The sequence below is a fragment of the Zalophus californianus genome, chromosome 6, assembly GCF_009762305.2.
Source record: "Zalophus californianus isolate mZalCal1 chromosome 6, mZalCal1.pri.v2, whole genome shotgun sequence".
Taxonomy (NCBI): Eukaryota; Metazoa; Chordata; class Mammalia; order Carnivora; family Otariidae; genus Zalophus; species Zalophus californianus.
Genome location: NC_045600.1, coordinates 142,652,810 through 142,671,740, shown reverse-complemented (window position 1 = coordinate 142,671,740; position 18,931 = coordinate 142,652,810). Strand labels below are relative to the sequence as shown.

Sequence of the window (18,931 nt, the reverse complement as noted above, 5' to 3'; positions counted from 1 at the left end):
CTTATTTCAGGCTCCCATCCCTTCCTGGAGGCTGATCAAGACGCCTCTTCTCCCTTCCCAGCCTTGGCTGAAACCTGTCCTAACAAAATTCTGCCCTCTCTAGGCCATTCTCCCTCCGGCTGCCAGAGGATCTAAGATGCGAATCTGATCCTGCTTCAGAACTTGTACTCACTCCCTGTGGCCCTCAGAATCAAGCCCAAACTCCTTCATGTGTCCCCGAGATGGTTCGGTGCAGGCCCACCTTACCTCTCAGGGCTGGCCACTTCCTACCACGCATTACTGAGCCAACCACGTGCACATTGCTATCGTTCCCGGTGTGGGTCATGCCCTGGTGCCCGTCTATTTGCAGGAATCGGCTTTCTCGCCCATACCTCCTTCATGATCCAGCTGGGATGTCCCCGTTTTGAAGCCTCAGCCAGGCAAAGTCAGTATCTCATGGAACTTTGTTCGTACCTCAGTTACACTTTGCGTATTAGGTTGTTTGGAAAAGGTGCTCAGTTAAGGTTAAGTGAATTAATGAATGCTTTCAGAATCGGCGCAGCAGCTAAGGACAGACAGACTTAGGAGAGAGCCCTGGATGTGACAGAGGGCCTTCCTAAGAGCAGGTCCTCGGCTAGATTGGAAACAGAAGCGACTGGCGCTGGCGGTCCTGTAGCCCTCTGGTGTCATCTTAAAGAGCCGGCCCCTCATCTTCTTGGACCCTCGGGTGCCCTGCAGAGGAATCTTGACACCACGGAGAGTTTGGGACATAGGTTTGCAAAGCGTTCCCAGGCGGGAAGTGCGTGAGCTGTTTCACACATTCTCAGACTCCTCAAGCCGACTCTACTAAATTGTAATATGTTGCTTATATAAATAGCATTAGATCAGTATTCATTCAGTTACAATAAAGAATGAAAATTTCACCCTGGTTCCACCATGAAAGCCAGTAATAATAACGGTACTTATAATGTATTAAGAAGGTACCGCTCCAGGGACTGAGCTAAGCATTTTCCATGTATTATCTCACTTAAGCTTTCGAAAGACTTTCTTGGGAGGGCCACAGGGGAGCAAGCTAACGGTCCAGTGAGGTCTCCCCGCCTTGGCAGGTGGGTGAACAGAGAGGCTGGAAAGCTTGCTCACCGTCACCGAGATGGTCCACGGCACAGCCAGTGCGGGGCCCAGCTCTGCCTGACTCTGGTGTTGGTGCTTTCCCCCCATATTCCTTCTGCTGTCCCGTGAGCCAGACTTTTCATGTTCTGTACGTCCGGGCCTTGGCCACACACACTAATAGTTTTTAGCTAACCAGAGTCCCGACACAGTGAGAATGGAAACCTAGATTGCTGTCCGGACTCAACTTCATATCAAAACACAGCCCCGGTCCCTCACCTGGTCCTGCGGAGTCTACCCCCAGATACATGTCTGATCAGTAATCCACCTTCCTTCAGCTCCACCCTTAGTTTCCGTCTGGGCTTCAGCTGAGCTTCTTAACCAGTCTCCATGTCTTTACTCCTGCCTCCTTCTTGCCTCTCCTCCCGGAACCAGACTGATCTTTGAAAAAGGTAAATGATCTCCCCCCCCCCCCACCCCACTCCACCAGTGCACTTGGACAAATCCCAGATCCTGAGCCAGGCCTCAGGCCCCTGGATCCCTGTGCCTCATGAAACTTACCACATTTGAACCATCCTGACTTTCCGGCTCCTCCGAACTTCCCACCTCTCCCCCAGCTCAGGGCTCATTGCCCCCTCCGCCCGGGAGGGACTTCTGGCTCCACACCATCCCCAGCCAGCCCCTCCTCAGAGGCCGTTCCCGCCCACCCTTCTCAACTTACATTAGAACTCTTCTAGTCACACAGATCACAGTTTATATATTGTGTGATTATTTGACTCCTATTTTTCACCCAATGTTATAATATTGGGATGGAAGGATGGTGTCTCTCTGGCTGAGCACTTTATCCCTCATGCCCAGCACAGCGTCAGACACCAAGCAGGTGATCAATATTTGCCGAAAGAATAAGTATTTTTCTATGTTACTATATGGGCTTCATAGATATCATCTAGTAGCTGCAGAGCACCTGGTAGTTCTCCATTTAATTAAGGGCTTTCGTGAAACATTTGTTGCCTATGTCAAGAACTGACTTTGTAGGGTCAGAAGAAAAAAATGTTTAAAGTCCCTGGATCAGCAGTATCAGAAGTCTGAACACACTAATAATAACATCAGCCATGTACACGCTAAGCCTAATCTTGCTGTTGAGAGAAAAATATATATAGATTACAGGTTTCGAAATCAATGGAGTGGGTTGTGGGCAGTACTACTTTTAAAAATAGAACAGAAGGGGCAATGTTAAATGCTTTGCGGGTGAGAGGATAAGAATTGTTCTGTATAACTTTCATATATATATATATATATATATATATATATATAAAACCTTTGTTTTCATTTTACATAGATAGGTATCTGTGGAGAACGTCGAAGTGGGCCTGGGTTGTGGTGTCAGATGTATTTCTCACTGCGAGTTGCATGGAAAAGCACGGAGACGGGTGGCTGGCTTTGGGAGTCTTGCACCCATGTCAGGCCCCAGGTATCACTAGCTGGGGTACTGGCTCAGAGCCCCGCACGCTCACCTTCCCGCCGTGGCCGATGGCGAGAGGGCGTGCAGGATTTGGCAAACAGGAGACCCCCAAGGCTACTTTCTTTTTCAATAAACTTTTTATTTTGAACCAATTTTCGATGTACAGAGAAGTGGTAAAGATAAAGCCTAGAGCTCTTGCACACCCCTCACCGGGCTCCCCCCCACCATCAGCGTCTTACGTTACCACAGGACGTGCGGCCCAAGGAACCCTCACTAGTGTGTTGCTAGTCACTGAACTCCAGACTTTCTTCGGTATATATATATTCACCAGGTTTTCTTCTTTCTCTTCCAGGACCGAGTCCAGGATCTTGGATGCATTCAGTCATCACGTCTCCTGGGTCTCCTCCGGTCTGTGACGGTTTCTTGGTCTTTCCTTCTTTGTCGTGACCTTGATGGAGGAGTCCTAGTTAGGTATTTTGTAGAATGTTCCTGAATGTGGATTTGTCTGGTGTGTTTCTCATGATTCGTTGGGGGGTTATGGGTTTAGGGGAAAAAAAAACATCATGCAGGTGAAATGCATGTCTTGTCACACCCTATCAGAGGGCACGAGATACCAACATAGCTCAATCACTGGTGATGTTAAACTTGATCACTTGGTCAAGATGGGGTCTGCTGGGTTCCTCCCCTGTGAAGTTACCATTTTTCCCTGTCTGTACTCTGTTCTTTCGAGGCAAATCACTAAGACACTAAGATCTACTCTCAAGAGAGTAGGGGGTGGGGCGTGTCACACTCTATCTCCTGGAGCGGGGAGTATGTACACAACTCATTTGGAAATCTTCTGTAGGGAAGATTCGCCTCTTCACTTACTTAATAATTTATTTTTTTTAAAGATTTATTTATGTATTTGAGAGAGAGAGAGCACAGAAGGAGAGGGAGAGGGAGAAGCAGACTCCTCGCTGAGCAGGGAGCCTGACTTGGGGCTCGATCCCAGGACCCTGGGATCATGACCTGAGCCGAAGGCAGGTGCTTACCCAACTGAGCCACCCTGGTGCCCCCTTAATAATTTATTTAAGTCTGGGCTGATGTATATTTGTTTCTTATTTTGCATCATAATCCTAATCAGTGTCATTTACCTTAATGCTCAAAGTGTTCCAGCTCTGGCCATTGGGAGCTCTTTCAGTGGCTCCTGTGTCCCCATCCTGGTGTTTTTTTCTAGTACTCTCCTTAGCCAAGGCAGCTGGGGGGCTGCGGGGTTTGCAGGCCATGCAGAGGAGGGGGCGCATGGGAAGCTGCTCCCTGTTCCCACGGTTCCTCAGTTCTCTTCACCTGCAGCTCTCTGGTTAGCCCCCCACCATTGTCTGATCTGCCCTGGTCAGAGTGCAAAACGTTCCTCAGGCTGATTGTCTGTTGCTGGCGATCCGATTCTGGAAGGCTCTCCTACCCACACAGAATGGCAGGAATTCCAAGTGCCTGAGTTTGTGCCAGTCAAGGTCTGGCTTCCCAGACTTCTGGGGGTATCTCTGCCCCACCCACTCCCAACTCTGGATCTAGCCAAACATCCCCTTTGACCTTCCTGAGGCTGATGTTGCAGAGTTGGCTTTCACCGCACCGGCTCTCGCTGGTGCACGTCCAGTGGGTGCCCTTGCTTCCTGGAGAAGAATGTAACCCCACCCTCTCTGTCAGGTTTCTCCTCTCCGAGGCTCACGCCTCTGCCTGGGGCTGGACCCTGTGCTCTCCCCACCCCTGTCTTTGGTCTGGTGCCCCCCACTGGCCCCTGTTGCTTGGCCTTAAAAGGATCCTCAAGTCTCCTGTCCCTGCGCCAGCCTCCAGCCAGCACAGCACCTCTCTCCCATCCCCTCAGGCCTCTTGAAAGAGGACACTCAGCCGTTCCTTTTCCTTGACAACTGGGCCACACGGAGCAAGTCGCTGGGAAATATTTCCCACAAAAGGGGTGACAACTGGTTTTGATGCAGTGGGAGGGGCGGATAGGGACATTGAGTGGCCCCACCCTCAGGCAGATCCCATGGTGATGAAGTGCTGCCCCAGGCTCTGGCTTGTCTGGGAAGGCTCCCAAGAGGCAGCACCCCATCTGGGCCTGGAGTTGGGGTTGAAGGAGAGGAGGGAAGCCACTCCCCACAGGTCCTCCAAAGTTGGTGCAAGCAAGGGGCATCTGTTTCCAAATCTTGTCTGGTCCATGCTTTTTCTTTTTACCCTCACCCTGTAGGGAGGGCCTTTGCCCAGGGGGACAGCCACTTTACTCATGGAACGTCGAGCCTTCCGTGGGCTCACACCTCCAGCACCGCCCTGCTTCCCACATTCAGTGATTCACAAGCTCCTCCCGTTTCCCCTCACTGCATCCTCCCAAGGTAAGTGGGTGTGCCCTTCCCATCAGTGGAACCAAAAGATATTCTTGTTCATGATTTGGGAGACGGCTTAGCCCTGCTGCATCATGAGTCTGTGTTCTGATACCCCCACTCCAGCTGAGCTGGCCTCTGTCATTATTCCCCAATGCTGACTTCTGCCTTCGACACTGCTGAGGACAGCCCTCACCCCCACCCCCACCCCTGGTCTTTGGAACTCAGCTGGTGATAGTTATGTCTCCTCCAGGACCAAATACCAGTGCTGGTATTTGGCTCTGAACAGACTCACTTGTGCTTACAGACCCTGGCGAATTTTGTGTGTGTGTGTGGCCTGGCCTATGCTAATTCATTCATTCAACAGGTATTTATGGAGGATTTTCAGGCACAGCTTTAGGCACCGGAGATACAATGATGAACAAAAAGACATGGCTTCACAGAGTTTCCAAATGTGCCTGGGAGACGAATATTAAACTGGTAATTTCAAAAATTTATACTGCAAATAATAAGTGCAATATGGGAGTGTGGGAGTTCACAGTTTGTCTAGGGCATTAATAAAGGTTCCACAAGGAAGTGACAGTTTAACTGAGATATGAAGAATGAGTAGGAATTGACTAGGGGTGACAGGAGAGGAGAAAATCTTCCCAGAGGGCGAGAGTAGCATGTGCAAAGGTCCTGGGGCTGAAAGGGGGATGGTCAGTTGGCTAAGGGCAGGAAGAGGAGAAGGAGAAAGAAAAAGCTGGAGAGGGCAGTGGAGGCACCATGGGGCAGGGGCTTGAGGCATGTTTGGTATCTTGGTCTTTATCCTAAGGACAGTGAGAAGGTAGCCACTGAAGGATTTTAAGAAGAGTGATATGATCAGATTTGTAATTGAGAAAATTACCACAGTGTGAAGTACAGGGGATGGGTGCCCCCTGAGGAGACCTTGGTGGTTAGCAGGTAAACTTGTGGTCCCAGAAGAGATGAGGGTAGGTTTGAGATGGTGGCCCTACTTCATATGCTTGTTCCTTTACTTTTTTTTTTTTTTAACTGGTCTGAAATGGCAGGTTTATGTGGGCAGTGTGTTCTCAGCAGAAGATGATCTGGTGGGAGGCCCTCAGGGGCAGAAGGTTAGCTTAGTCTTAGTGCCAGCCTTTGGTAGGGAATCAGAACATGATGTGTGGACAGGGGATTCAGGGACTGCTCTTCTTTAAGTTCCTCTTTGTGCCATCTCAATTTCCCTTGCTCTAAGAATAAAACCAAACTTAATTAAGCCCCATTAAAAGCTATTACGCTAATTGGGAGCCCAGCCCCATCTTTACCCGGGGAAGAGCCCAGAACACCTGCTGCAGGTGCAGGATCCTTCCTGCCACGTTGGCTTCCCGGAATTTCATGGCGGCGGCTACCCTGAGCCACCAAGCCCGGCAATGGACAAGAAATGAAGGTGGGCTTCAAGGAAGGGCATGACCGTGCCCATCTCAGATTCTGGAGACCTGAGCTCGGGTCTGAAAATGTGACCTTGGGCAACTCACTTCCACCGCGGGGGCCTCAGTTCCCTCCTCCGCAATCGTAGGGTGGCCCCAAAATCCCTCCAGCTGCGAGCGCGACTCTCGGTCCAGCAGGCGGGATGCACGCCCGGAGGCACTGCGCCAAGCCCCCCGGGCGGGCCAGGGGCCGGGGCGCACCCACGCCGCCCGCCGCGGGAAAGGGGCCGCGCGGAAGGCCGGCGGCGAGCGCGCGGCGGCGCCGGGGAACGGCCCCCGCGCGGCCGCGCCCCCCGCCCTTGGCCGGACGCCGCGGCCGGGGGCCCCGAGGTTACGTAAGGAGCCGGCGCGGGGAGCGGGGCGGGGCGGGGCGGGGCCGGAGCGCGGCCGCCCAGCCCCCGCCGGCCCAGCCCCCGCCCGCCCGCGCCTGGCGGCGGCGGCGGCGGCACCGGCGGCGGCAACAGCAGCGGCAGCCGCGCAGCCCCGCGGAATGGAGCGGCGCCGGGGCTGAGCCGGGCGCGCACGGGCCGCCGCATGTGCCGCGCGGGGAGCGGCTGCGGAGCGCGCGGGGAACGAGCGCCAGAGGGCCCGTCGGAGCGGCCGCCGGAGCAGCGCCGGAGATGGGGTGAGTGAGCCGGCGCCCGCCGGAGGGGCCGCGACGCGTCCCTGGCTCGGAGCCCCCCGGGGGGCCGGCGCCCTCTGCCCCTCGCGCCCTCTCCCCGCACCGGCGGCCGGGGGCCGGGGGACGAGCGCGCGGCCGGCGTCTGCCAGCCCGGGGGTCGCCGACCCCGCGCCGTCACCCCCTCCCCGGCAGGGCCAGCCCGGCCTGGGCGCGGACTTTCGGCCGCACGCCCGGGGCCCTCCGCCTCCGAGCCGGCCCGGGCGCGCCGCAGCCGCGGGGACGGCGGTCCCGGGCGCGATCAACTCCCGGGCCTGTGTTTGTGAGTGTGAGAAGCAGTTTGTCGTCCTCCACGACTGGGTTTATTACAAGCAGAATGGAAATAGAAGTTTTCCTGTAAAGGGAACAGACGAAATAATCGTGACCCCCCACCCCCACCACGCTCCCCGAGGTAGGAATAGTGGACTTTGACTCTGCTTTGAGACAGATGAGGGTGATGAAGTCTGGAAGGAGCCGGGGTGAGGCTCCAGTCTTCGACACAACGGAGTAAGATGCTCAGGGGAGAAGTTGAAATACTCTGTCCAAGTGACTAATGCTTGTGAGTATATAAAGTAATTTAAAAAGCAGGATTGATTTCTCCTTGGCGTCTCTGAGCAGTAGGCGCTTGTGAGTCAGGGAGCCGCTGTGCTAACACGATTAACTCCTTACATCTGCTCACCCTGCGGGAGCACATGGTGAGGTTCGCCCTCCTTATTCCGGGAACAGTTATTATGCCCATTTTACAGATGAGGAAACTGATGCCTTAAGTGGTTAGGTGACTGTCCCCAGGTTGGGCAGCTGATGAGCATTTGTAGAAGGACATTTTGTGAATCTGCAGAGGGGAAGCCACAGCCTGACAGCGACCACAGGGGTGTGGGGGTGTGGGTCAGCGAACCAGAGTTCCTGAATCTCTGTGTCCCCTGCTGTTATGCTTAGTGCCCTTCAAACAGCCCTTCTTATGACCCTAAGACTTTTGCTGGCTGGGTTTAGAGATCGGGCTTTTCTCTATGGGGTTGGGGAGGAGTGGAAAGGGGCGAGACTGTCCTGGTGGCCTGATCTAGCTCCCACCGGTCAGTGGCTCTATGGCACCTCACTCCAGGTAAGTTTCTGGAGTGAAACTTACCCAGTGAACGTTATCTGTGGGGTCTGCAACGTGTTGGGAGGAACCAGAGGCAGGCGGAGAGGAATTTTGATGAAGGGAAGTGGGAGGGCTCCAGACCTCCATGAACAGGATAGAGGGGAGAGAAAGGGGCCAAGAGATTTGCTCAAGACATTGGTGCCAACCCAGGAGATTTCATACATAGAGAAACTGGGGGTGATTATGCCAGAGGGGCACTGGTGGGGAAGCAGGTTTTCTGTAATATTTCCAGTGATCTCCCGGTAGACTATGAAAGGGCTGCTCTTTGTGCAGCGGGAACCTTTGAGGTTCTCAGATTTCATACTTAAAAAAAAAAATGTACGGGGGTGAAAAGGAGTTGGCAAATGTAGGTCTCAAGATGGAAGATAAAAGGGATCTGGTAATTTTAACTCTCTCTGTCCCTCCCCCCTCAGGCAGCACGCACAAAACCAACTCAACACACTTGTATGATCAGAAACAAATATTGAAACTTTGTGGTTGAGATCAAATAGTTCTGTGGAAATGAAAATGTTTACTCATAAAAGCTTAAAGAAAATGTCAGGAGGTAATTTTTGTTTGTGGAGCATCAGGGTGGAGTATCTTGGGGATCGTGTTGAAGTGGAACGTGACTTTCCTGGACTTTGAACATCATTCAGTACATGTCTTACTCACTTCTTGCAGGTGAGGGCTGGTTTGTAACTCCTGCCTACTTCTGTCAGTTTCAATCTATCCACTTCTTCTGTAATGTATGTGAGCCTGCAAACCGTGGCTGTAAATTGAGATGGAGCTAAGGCTGGATAAGCAGTTCAGACAGAGGAGGGTGGAGGGAGCCATTTTCACCGAAAATAGAACCAATGTCATCCTTTCCGAGAGTTGAGTAGGATGGGGGGGGGGGGGGTTGGAGAACAAAAGGGCAGTCCGTAGAGAACCTCCCTGTGGTCCTATTGCCCTGCTACAGCTCGACTGTGCGGACGTGGCCAAGACTTATGGGAAAAAAAATCTGAGTTTACTTCTTCCCCACTTAAGATGCTTTTCCTCTTTCAGACATTCACTGTTTCCGCTTCTCTTCTGTGAAGTGTTTTGCATTAAGCGTGTGGTTTCCCCAGTAAGTTTGTGTTTTCTCTGTCCGAGGCCGCTGTTTCCTACCTTCCCTCCTCAGTCCTGTCTCCTCTCCCCGCACACACCTTCACTGACAAATGAAGCTGGGAGCAGCAGACCGAGGAACGCCTCGCGTCCCTGCCGCCTGCAGTCCCGCGGGTGGCTGCCCTGGTGGCTTTCTTGCCACCTGTCTCAGCGGCTGGCCAGGCGCTCCTCTGGTCCTCCACCCAGGACCGTCCGTCCCGTCCCCTCTCGCCTCGTCAAGCCACCTCCCTCCAGGGTCTGTCTGATCCCTATACATGCGGGCTTTGGTTCAGTGCTGTCCAGTAGACTTTTCACACTGACAGGAATGTGCTGTGTGTGCATGGCCCAGGACGGCTGCCCCCAGCTGCATGTGTCTAGTGTGACCGAGGACCTGAATTTTTAATTTAATTGAAATTGAAATAGCCACATGTGGGTAGTGGCTGCCATATTGGAGAGCGCAGCTTTCGCTTCTGTCATCTTCTCTCTTGCTTCTTTGCTCCCCTTCACCTGAAAACATCTCAGAAGATGAGTCCCAAACCCACCCTCTCCATTGGCCTTCTTCTACCATTCCTGACCCGCCACGCTCTGCAGTCCCACCCCGGCTGCGGGGTCCCTGGTAACCAGCGTGCTGCCAGATCTCTGTCCTTGTGCTGTTAGCCCCTTGGCGGGGTTCCTCGCCAGTGGCCACGCCCTCCCCCCTGGAACAACTCCCCCACCCCCCATGCTCCGGCTGCCCTCCGGCTTCTGGCCCCCACACTCCCCTGGTTTTCTCCCCTTCCTGATGGTTCCTCTTCAGTCTCCCCACTCTTGCTCCTCTGACCTCTGAATGATGGGGCTACCTAGGGACTGGACCTGCTTCCTCTGTGCCCTCAACACTCTCTTCCTATAATGTTATCCACCCCCCGACCCCACCCCTGCTGGTGACCCCCATGTTTTTATTTCCAACACAGCCCTTCTGGGGGCTTCCAACTCTAGTCCCTGAATGGAGCTCCTGATACCCCTTCCAGCTCTCTCCTTCCCTTCGTCTTCGCCATCCCAGGCCGTGGCCCCACCGTCCACCCACTTGCCAAGAGTTGTCCTTGCTTGTCCTCTCCCCCGCCCTCCACATCCATGCAATCAGTGGGTCTCATGGTTCCACCTCCAGAATATTATCTGGCATCCACCTGTCCTCACGATCATAGCTCCCACTCTGGTCCTGGCCACCGCTGCCTCCTTCCTGGACCAACATCCTAACAGGTCCCCCAGCTTCCACCCTGGGTATCTCCAGTCCGTTCTCCAGACAGGAGCCCAAGTGACTGGCTTTTAAAATCAGGGATCGGATCACATCACCCTCTTTCTTGAACACCCTTCAGCCGCAGGGGGCTGGCCTGTGCCTCATCCCCAGCTTCCCTGTCACTCTGGCCGTCCCTCACTGCCTTCTGCTAACGTGAGCCTCATTTCTGTTCTTGCTGCGCCTGGGGATCTTTGAACTTGCTCTTCCCTCTGCTTGGGATGCTCTTGCAGATACTCTGCAAATACCTTCCTCCTTCTCATGCTTCCAATTCCGACATCAGGGTCACCTGCAGAGTCTTTCCTGAGCACCGCCATTGCTTGCTAACATAGCCACACCTTTTTGTCTACAAGTGCTCACCACAGCACACCGGCAATCATTGGGGCTTTGTTTACCTATTTATAGTCTGTCTTCCCCAGTAGCATCCCACAAGGATAGAGTCTTAGCTTTTTCACCAACGTCTCTCAACACCTAGCACAGTGACAGGCACCTAGTAGGCCCCCAGGATTTTTTGATTGAGTCAGTGCTTGACTGCGGTGGGTGGCCTTGCTTGGATGCTGGCCTAGAAGTTGTGATAATTTTTGGATTACCTTTTATATAGCTTGCTTAATTGAAGGTTGCAAGGGCCAAGAGAGAAAGAAATTACATTTGGATGCAATTTTCTTTTAATGCTAAAGCAAGCCATTTAGCTTTTATTATGACTTGGGTTAATTTTCGGGCTGTCAGCTGTCATCCGAGCATTGGGGTTATAAGTTATCTTTTCACCTGCCCGCAAAAGGTAACAGAGAAGCCGACTTGCCTGCTGTTGTGACTTTTAGCTGATTTTGCCCGTGTTTACAAACAAGATCTACTGTGGTTTTGTTTGGCTTCAGTTTACACTCATTTATTTTGTCAAGCCAAGATTACGTTGCAGTGTGCGGCCGGCACGATCGTGGTTATCTGACACCTTGGGCTTTCTTTCGGTAATCTATACTGGATAGCTTTCTGTTGCTGTTCATTCCTTCCCCTCTAATTTTCCATTCCTCCTGCAAAGTATGGGCTTTGCTCTGGGGTTCGTGTTGACTAAAACAGATATTGTCTCTCAGATACATTGAGGGAACTTGTCTTTCTTGGTCCTGTCTTGGGTTTTTGAAACTTCACTTCCTAAGGTTTGTTCTGTCTGTTCATCTGTAAGGCATTTGGAGGGTCTGTTGGGGATGCGGGATGAGCAGACCTACTAGGTCTTTCCTGCCCTTATGGACTTTGTATTTTCAAAGCAGAGATAAGCCATGTGGAGAAGTACTAGTTTTATGTGTGAGTTCAAACAAAATGTTGTCATCCGAAGGGTGTCAGAGGCAGTGCCAGCCTATTTGGGGCACTTAGGACACCAGATGCCCCAGTATGCTATAGGGAGCGCCAGGGGGGTGTTAGCATTAAGGATCACCCTCATTATGTAGGCAGCCCTTAGTGTTCACCTTCTGCGCCGGAGTTGGAAAAAAACAGTGTTTGGAATGTGGGGAGGGGCACTAATAGGTATGTATGGCATGAATGAATGAATGAATGAATGGAAATGAGTGAATACTCTTTGGGTTGACTTTTACTTTGGGGAGATGCCATCATTCTTGTGGGAAACAGCCCTGAAACCCCTTACCCTTGAGGGTTTGACGACCGAGCCAGGGGCACATTGACTGCTCCCACACAGTCCCTTGAAGGACTCAGAGCTGAGCAGGTGGTTGGTTTTTGTCAGGTGGACGTTGTGATTTGTGTAAATCATTAGCTTTCTTTTCTGTAGCGGCTCCTGGGGAACTTAGAGTTAAATGTGTGGTCACACGTAGCAAGTTTATCAGACCTCATCCATCACCTTTATTCCTTGCTCTTTGTTAGGGGCCTACCCTTGTTTGCCTTCACTCCTGCTCATCTACCACTTCTTTGTTTTTTTTTCTTTTTAACAAAATGAAAATAGCTTTGCTTTTTTCTAATTATAAAAATGCTACATGTTCATACTAAAACATAACAGCATAAAGAAGGAAGTGAAAATTACTTGTCATCCCACGTCTCAGAGATGACCTCCGTCAGCAATCAGATGTCTGTCTTTGCAGACTTCTTCCCGTGTATCTGTGTCTCTGTGTCTAGATGTAGGTCTACTTGGAACAAATGTATTTTTAACAAAATGGAATCATATCCTACATCTGTTTTGTAACATAAGTTTTGCAACTTGAAATACCTTGAGTGGACATCTTTTCATGCCAGTAACTATAAATATACGTCAGCCTTTAAATCCACACCTACTTCTAAGTTGTCGTTTTGTTACATTTTACATATCTTTGTAAAGTTGTTTGAAAGCTCTCTAGAACAAGGCAGCGTTTTTTGGGGGGGGGGGGAGACATTTTGACAATTCCTTAAAGCAATAGGTTGCTCTAAATGAATTACCAGGGAAAGAAATGGTAGGGAAAGCACTGTCACAATTAACATTGGGTAATTTGCGGTAACTGTGTAATTTTGGGTGAGTCACTGCTCCTTAGTGAATCTTGGTAAGAACATCAAGGATTCATCGTTGTTGCTAAGGGTGGTTGGTGGACTGGGACCCAGCTGCTCGAATTGTTTCTGCTTGTTTGGAAATATCAGGGCAGAGTGATTCTCCTTTCAGACCTGGACGAGAAGGTTCTCTGCAAGCAGAAAGCACCCGTGCCCACCTGAGCACCTCTTCTGCTTCAAAGCCCTTTGACTGGTGGGCACCACAGCCCCTCCTTCGGAGAATTCCCTTGGCAATGGGGTTGGCAGGGACATATATATGGGAAGGACATTATATTCCCTGCTTTCATTGTCAGGCAATTAAAACACACACACACACACACACACACACACACACACACACACACACATTATATTCCCTGCTTTCATTGTCAGGCAATTAAAACACACACACACACACACACACACACACACACACACACACACAAAACCTGGATAAATCCTGTGATGTGTCACCTCAGCCAGCATAGGCATCTAAAACCTTTGGAAAAAGACTTCTTCCCTTTGGTCCATGGAGTGGGGATAAGAAGCCCTGGAAAAGAAAAACTTTTCTCCACCTTTCTCAGAAGAGCAGTGATCATGAAACTCCTATGACATTGTATGTCAATTAGGTTTCGATAATTTTTTTTAACAATATAAAAAAAAAAACAAGAAACAAACGTGAACAGCAGTCCAAAAACAGATTTGCAATAGAGAAAAAGCATTTTTCAGAATATTAGAAATTTCAGGTGCCAGGTCCTGCCCTTCTAGATCTTGAGAGTTAGACTTTGTTTCCCCAGTGTGTCTGCATTTCTAGATATGGTGCAGCGTTTCTGGGTTTGGAGGTGAGCACCGGCATCCTGGGCCGGTTTCTGAGCGGGGTGCGCTCGCTTGCGTGGGAAGTGGCAGGTTGGGAGCCCCCACTAAACCGCCACGAAGTTTCCAGCAGTTCTGCCGCCGGGCGCTGTTCGTCATATGGTATCGTTCGGAGAGAATTTATTTAAATTATATTTCAAATTAGCTTGTTAGAATAAAAATATGCTTGTGGGGAACACATTTAGACATTTGTCAACGACTAGAGAGATTTAAGGAAAATTTTTTTTTTTATTCACAAGCCCGGTTGATAGTCCTGTTATTGTTGCTCTGGGGACTTGGGGACTGTGGCATCGCCACCAGCCAAGGTGGTTAGCCTGAGAGGTGTGCCTTAAGAACCTCTCGGTATACAGGTGTCTCCCAGCCAAATCAAAGCCAGCTCCCAGCTGAGGGAGGGGCTCTGGCAGGCCCCTTTCTTTTTGCCTTGCCCTGGGGAGGTCACAAATTAGGACGGCTGAGGTTCTTTGTCCCCTGGCTCTAGGGGGTACTCTCGTCTGTGGATTATTGGGTCCGGGGTATCCACAGGGACCCAATTAGTGAGGAATATCATAGACCCTGCCATCTGGGCACTGGACTCCTTCTGGGATCTTTAATTGGGAAAGCTTTTAATGCAGTTGTTCCGGTACATGGAGGGAAGGAGAGTTGCTTTGACTTCTGTTGCCCTGGGGAAGGAGGGGACCGGGAAGGTCCTCATGGGGAAGAGGAATGGAGCCTGTTCTGGGAGGCTCCAAAGGAGTGGAGGAGGAGCTCCCATACAGCTGGCTTTGAGGCTGGTCTCAGCTTCTGCGGTCTGAGGAAGAACTCTCTGACGCCTGAGTGACTGAAGAGAGAACTGGCCGTCTCACCCAGTGGCTCCTGTCCTGGTCACTGAGGGCCATTCGTCAGGGGGCCAGGAGGATGGTCAAGTAAAGTACAAACCCAGCCCCGCGGCTGTGTGTGCTTGAACCAGTCATTTTCTCTCTCTGACATCACTGTCTTCGTCTGTTAAATGCGCAGGGAGGTGACTGAGCAAGGGGATGTGTGTATAAAGCATTTAGAACAGTGCCCAGCACATAAGTACTCAATACATGGTGGCCAGGTTTATCACCCTTGTCATTGTCATCACCATCGTTTCTACGTTGGGTGGGGTTTGGCCGGTGAGCCCTGAGGAACCTTTTGGAATATGTGGTCAGGGATGTCCCTTCCCTCATCTTGGATCCTCTTGGGCATCGCCCCACCCCCACCTTGGTCCTTAGCTGCTTGCTCCCAGTCCCGAGCAGTGCCAGGGTCGGCCCCCTGTCATCGGGCAGCCCTGACAACATGAAGTTTGCCTTCTGCAGCCTTGCTCATAGCACGCAGCCTCTCCGGTGGTCTGGGTGCAGGACGGTCACTGGCCAGAGGATGGGGAAGGTCAGGAGAGCCCGCCCACGTCTGCCGACCAGTGGTTTTCATGGGGAGGCGTAAGTGTGGACGACAAAATGAGGGGTTTCTCCCTGTTCTGGGCATCAGACTAAGGATTAATGTTGCTGGTCAGAGAACCCTTCATTTGATTATTCATATATTCATTCACTCATTCAAGAAATTCAAGAGACCGGGCGCCTGGGTGGCTCAGTCGTTAAGCGTCTGCTTTCGGCTCGGCTCAGTCGTTAAGCGTCTGCCTTCGGCTCAGGGCATGATCCCGGGGTCCTGGGATCGAGCCCTGCATCGGGCTCCCTGCTCAGTAAGGAGCCTGCTTCTCCCTCTGCCCCTCCCCCTGCTTGTGTTCCCTCTCTCGCTGTCTCTCTGTCAAATAAATAAAATATTAAAAAAAAAAAAGAAATTCAAGAGACCATCTGTGTCTGTGGCCCCCTGAGGCTTACAGTCCAGTGGGGAAGGTGGACTCCAAACAGACACTATCTCATTGATCAGCCCGGGGAATATGGGGCCAGGGGCCGTGTGGACTGGGTACCAGTAGGTTTCAGGGCCCTCACCCACTCCTAGGGGTCTGAACTCCTTTCTCATCACCCCTCATCTCTTCCTCAGCTCCTGTACCTTTCTTGAGCCTCTGACCAATGACCACCACCTGGCCGTTGAGCGCCATCTCTGGGCCAGGAACCAGGAAGACAGAGGCTGTAGAACAGGGTCCCTGCCCTCCTGAGGGAGGGGGATGGTGAGCAGGTCATGAGGGCAATGGGACAGGCCCTGTTGTTGAAACAGGAGCAAGGCTAAAGTGCTGTCTCCTGTAAGAGGTGTGAGGAGGCTTCTTGAAGGAGGTGACCTTCAAACTGGGTCTTGAAGGATGCATAGGAGTTTCCCAGGCAGATGAGGAGTTTGGGCGGGGTGGGAGGGAGACGTTTAGACACAGAGCACTGCCCAGGCCCACAGGAAGTGAAGCATGGAGCTTGAGCACAGAGACCCCGGAATTAGTCCTGGCTTCCGGGGTCTTCCCGTCCACCTGGCTGCGTGACCTGGAGCAAGACACTGATCTCCTTTGAACTTCAATGTCCTCATCTGTGAAATGGGAACAATAATAGTGCTGATGTCATAGGGTTGTCATGAGGAGTCGAGGAAATGCATTTTTTTTTTTTTTTAGAGATTTTATTTATTTTTTGACAGAGAGACAGGGAGAGCGGGAACACAAGCAGGGGGAGTGGGAGAGGGAGAAGCAGGCTTCCCGCCGAGCAGGGAGCCCGATGCCGGCTCGATCCCAGGACCCTGGGACCATGACCTGAGCCGAAGGCAGATGCCTACGACTGAGCCACCCAGGCGCCCCGAGGAAACGCACATTTTGATGTGCCTTAGCTGTGAGTAATGGGCAGGGAGGTGAGGGAGGTGCACGGCCGGCTCAGGAGCGCAGAAGGTCGGGAAGGTATAGGCCGCCTCTGCACCACGGTGCTGGGACTGAGTCCTGTGGGTGGCCGGGAGCCCCCCAGAGGTGAGGCTGCAGAGGGGGGAGCAGGCGGTCCTGGGACCAAAGAGTGAGGCCTGGCTGGGGCAGTGGCAGGCGGTGAGCTCGGGGAGCAGGAAAAGACAGGGTGGGAGGCAGACGTGTACTGTCTACCGGGAGTTTGGACTTCGGTCTGCAGGCCAGGAGAGAACATTTTCGGGCTTGAAGATGAGAGTAATACTGGGAGCAAGAAAGGTCTTCCAGAGGCAGTTGTGGGGGGCGGGCAGCGTGGAGAGTGAGTGGACCGTGTCGGGGCAGAGGGGAGACAGAAGACACGTGCAGGTGTATATGGTGTAAACCTCGCCCTGTTCAGTAAGGGAGCCAAGGCAGCCTCCGGGAATACTCGAACTCCAAGAAAACAGACGGTACATGTCCAGCACCTCACAGGTGCCTCGTACCCCGCTGGGAGGGCTGGCGAGTCTTTCCTATAATGTCACTAAATTGGGACACAAATGAAGCCGTCACTTCACGAGACATTAGCGGATTGGGGTTACTGTGTCTGTACAGTATCTCACTTAACTCTCACAGCCCCCACTTTTGTGGTTGGGGAAACTGGCCTGGGGAGACTCAGTGATCTGCGCAGGTTCCCACAGGACGGGGCAGAGTTTGGGAATCCAGCTTGAGTCTGGGAGCAAAACCCATGTTCTTCAGATGCACTTCGTGGGGCCACATCCCCCGTGCAAGCCATGTGGCCAGCGGACCCACAGCTCTTGCTAGGGGGATGAGGGGAAGGAAGATGCCGGGTCGCCAACCGTTTCAGAATACCTAGACGGTGTGTTCCTTCGCGGTGGCCTGGGAAGCTGCTCGAGGTGGTGTGGGCGTTAGGATACTTGCTCCCCGACCGTGTTGAAACACATCCTCTGCGTGGCTGGTGCCATTGGCTGAGGTCGGGATCGTAAGGGGAGGTGCAGTTTTTTTTGGGGGGGCGCAGTTAGGAGAGCTCAGTTTTGGGTGGATCTGATGAATCTCCTTCTGTGGTGGATCTTCCATGGGGTGACCTCTGTAAGTGGAAATTCGGCTCTGGCACTCCGCAGTCAGAATAGAGCCAGAGGTATGGATCTGGGAGCCATCACCTCTGGATTCGGTCTCCCAAGGAGAGGACAGGTCAGGAAGATGACAGTGCAGCTCTGGGTAGGGGTGACAGTTGAAGGGATTGAGAAGAAGTCAGTGGATGAGACAGAGGCCAGAAGAGTCTGAGGAAAGCAGAGGTGAGAGATGTCATGGGAGCCAGAGGAGAGGAGGCAGAGCGAGTGGCTGCTCTTGGGGCCGTGGCCTCAGAAAGCTTGGAGAAAGGTGGGGACCCAAGGTGCACCCCAAATACCACAGTGTGGGGCAGATGTTAGGGCGTGGGTGGGTTTTAAGGGGAGCTCTAGCCCAGTGTAAAGCTCCAACCCATTTAAGGCCTGTCAGGGAGTGGGTATGTGGTGAGGAGCAGACAGTCTTGCTAAAGATGAAGGTGAGCTGGCAGGTGAGTCAGGGTGGAAGGAGGGTTGACCTTGTCTCATAAATTGAGCATGTTGGGAGCTGAGGGCAAAGAAAGGAAGGAGATTGACGATACTAGAGAAAGTGAGAGGCCAGAGCCTCCGGGGAGGAATGGGCCTCCAGGGCGCCCGGGGGGTCATCCTCTGAGGCTAGGGGAGGTTGTCCGAATGGAGGCGTTCTGAGGCTGTGGGGGAAGGGGAACGAGGAGCTGGCTGGGCTGGCTCTTCCTTCTCAGCGTGAGCTAAAGAACTGATCTGAGGAGCAGGGGAAGGTCAGAAAGAAATAAATGGTTTGGTGCATCTGGTTGTGGAGGTTGGGGCAGGGAGTTAGCTGGGGGCAGGTACGCACTGGCGAGTAACCTCGGCCCAGTTGGAGGTCCAAGAGCAGGAGTTTGTGGAGGTGCCAGTCGCCACACCTGGAAAGCTCGGCAGCACGCCAAGGGACCTGGGAGCGGGAGCAGAGGCAAGTGGTCCCAGACCCTGACGGTGGGCATACAGAGATGGGGTGGGCTGGACCCCGAGTGCTGTGCCATCTGCAGCTGGGGGACGCCGTTGCGGGAGGAGGAAGGGGAGCCTGCTCCATCCCCATCAGTCCCCGTTCTGCCCTCACTCCTCTGAGGGGCCAGTCATTGTTCTGTTTTAATAAT

General features: G+C 52.5%; 1 protein-coding gene across 4 annotated transcripts in view; it reads left to right on the top strand.

The window, feature by feature from the left end:
- The first annotated feature begins 2,900 nt into the window (after positions 1–2,900).
- The window catches only part of HOMER2 (homer scaffold protein 2), an 88,960-nt gene continuing 72,929 nt past the window's right edge, over positions 2,901–18,931 (top strand). For 2 of the 4 annotated variants that reach the window (XM_027569155.2, XM_027569152.2), the window contains exon 1: positions 6,808–6,993. Coding sequence is in view for 1 of the 4 variants with exons in the window: in XM_027569152.2 (XP_027424953.1) it covers positions 6,989–6,993 (5 nt within the window). In the remaining 3 variants the exon portion in view is untranslated. Of the gene's footprint in view, positions 3,020–4,772; positions 4,915–5,269; positions 5,383–6,807; positions 6,994–18,931 lie in introns of those variants that run through there. The other 2 variants (XM_027569153.2, XM_027569156.2) reach the window with 2 other exon arrangements.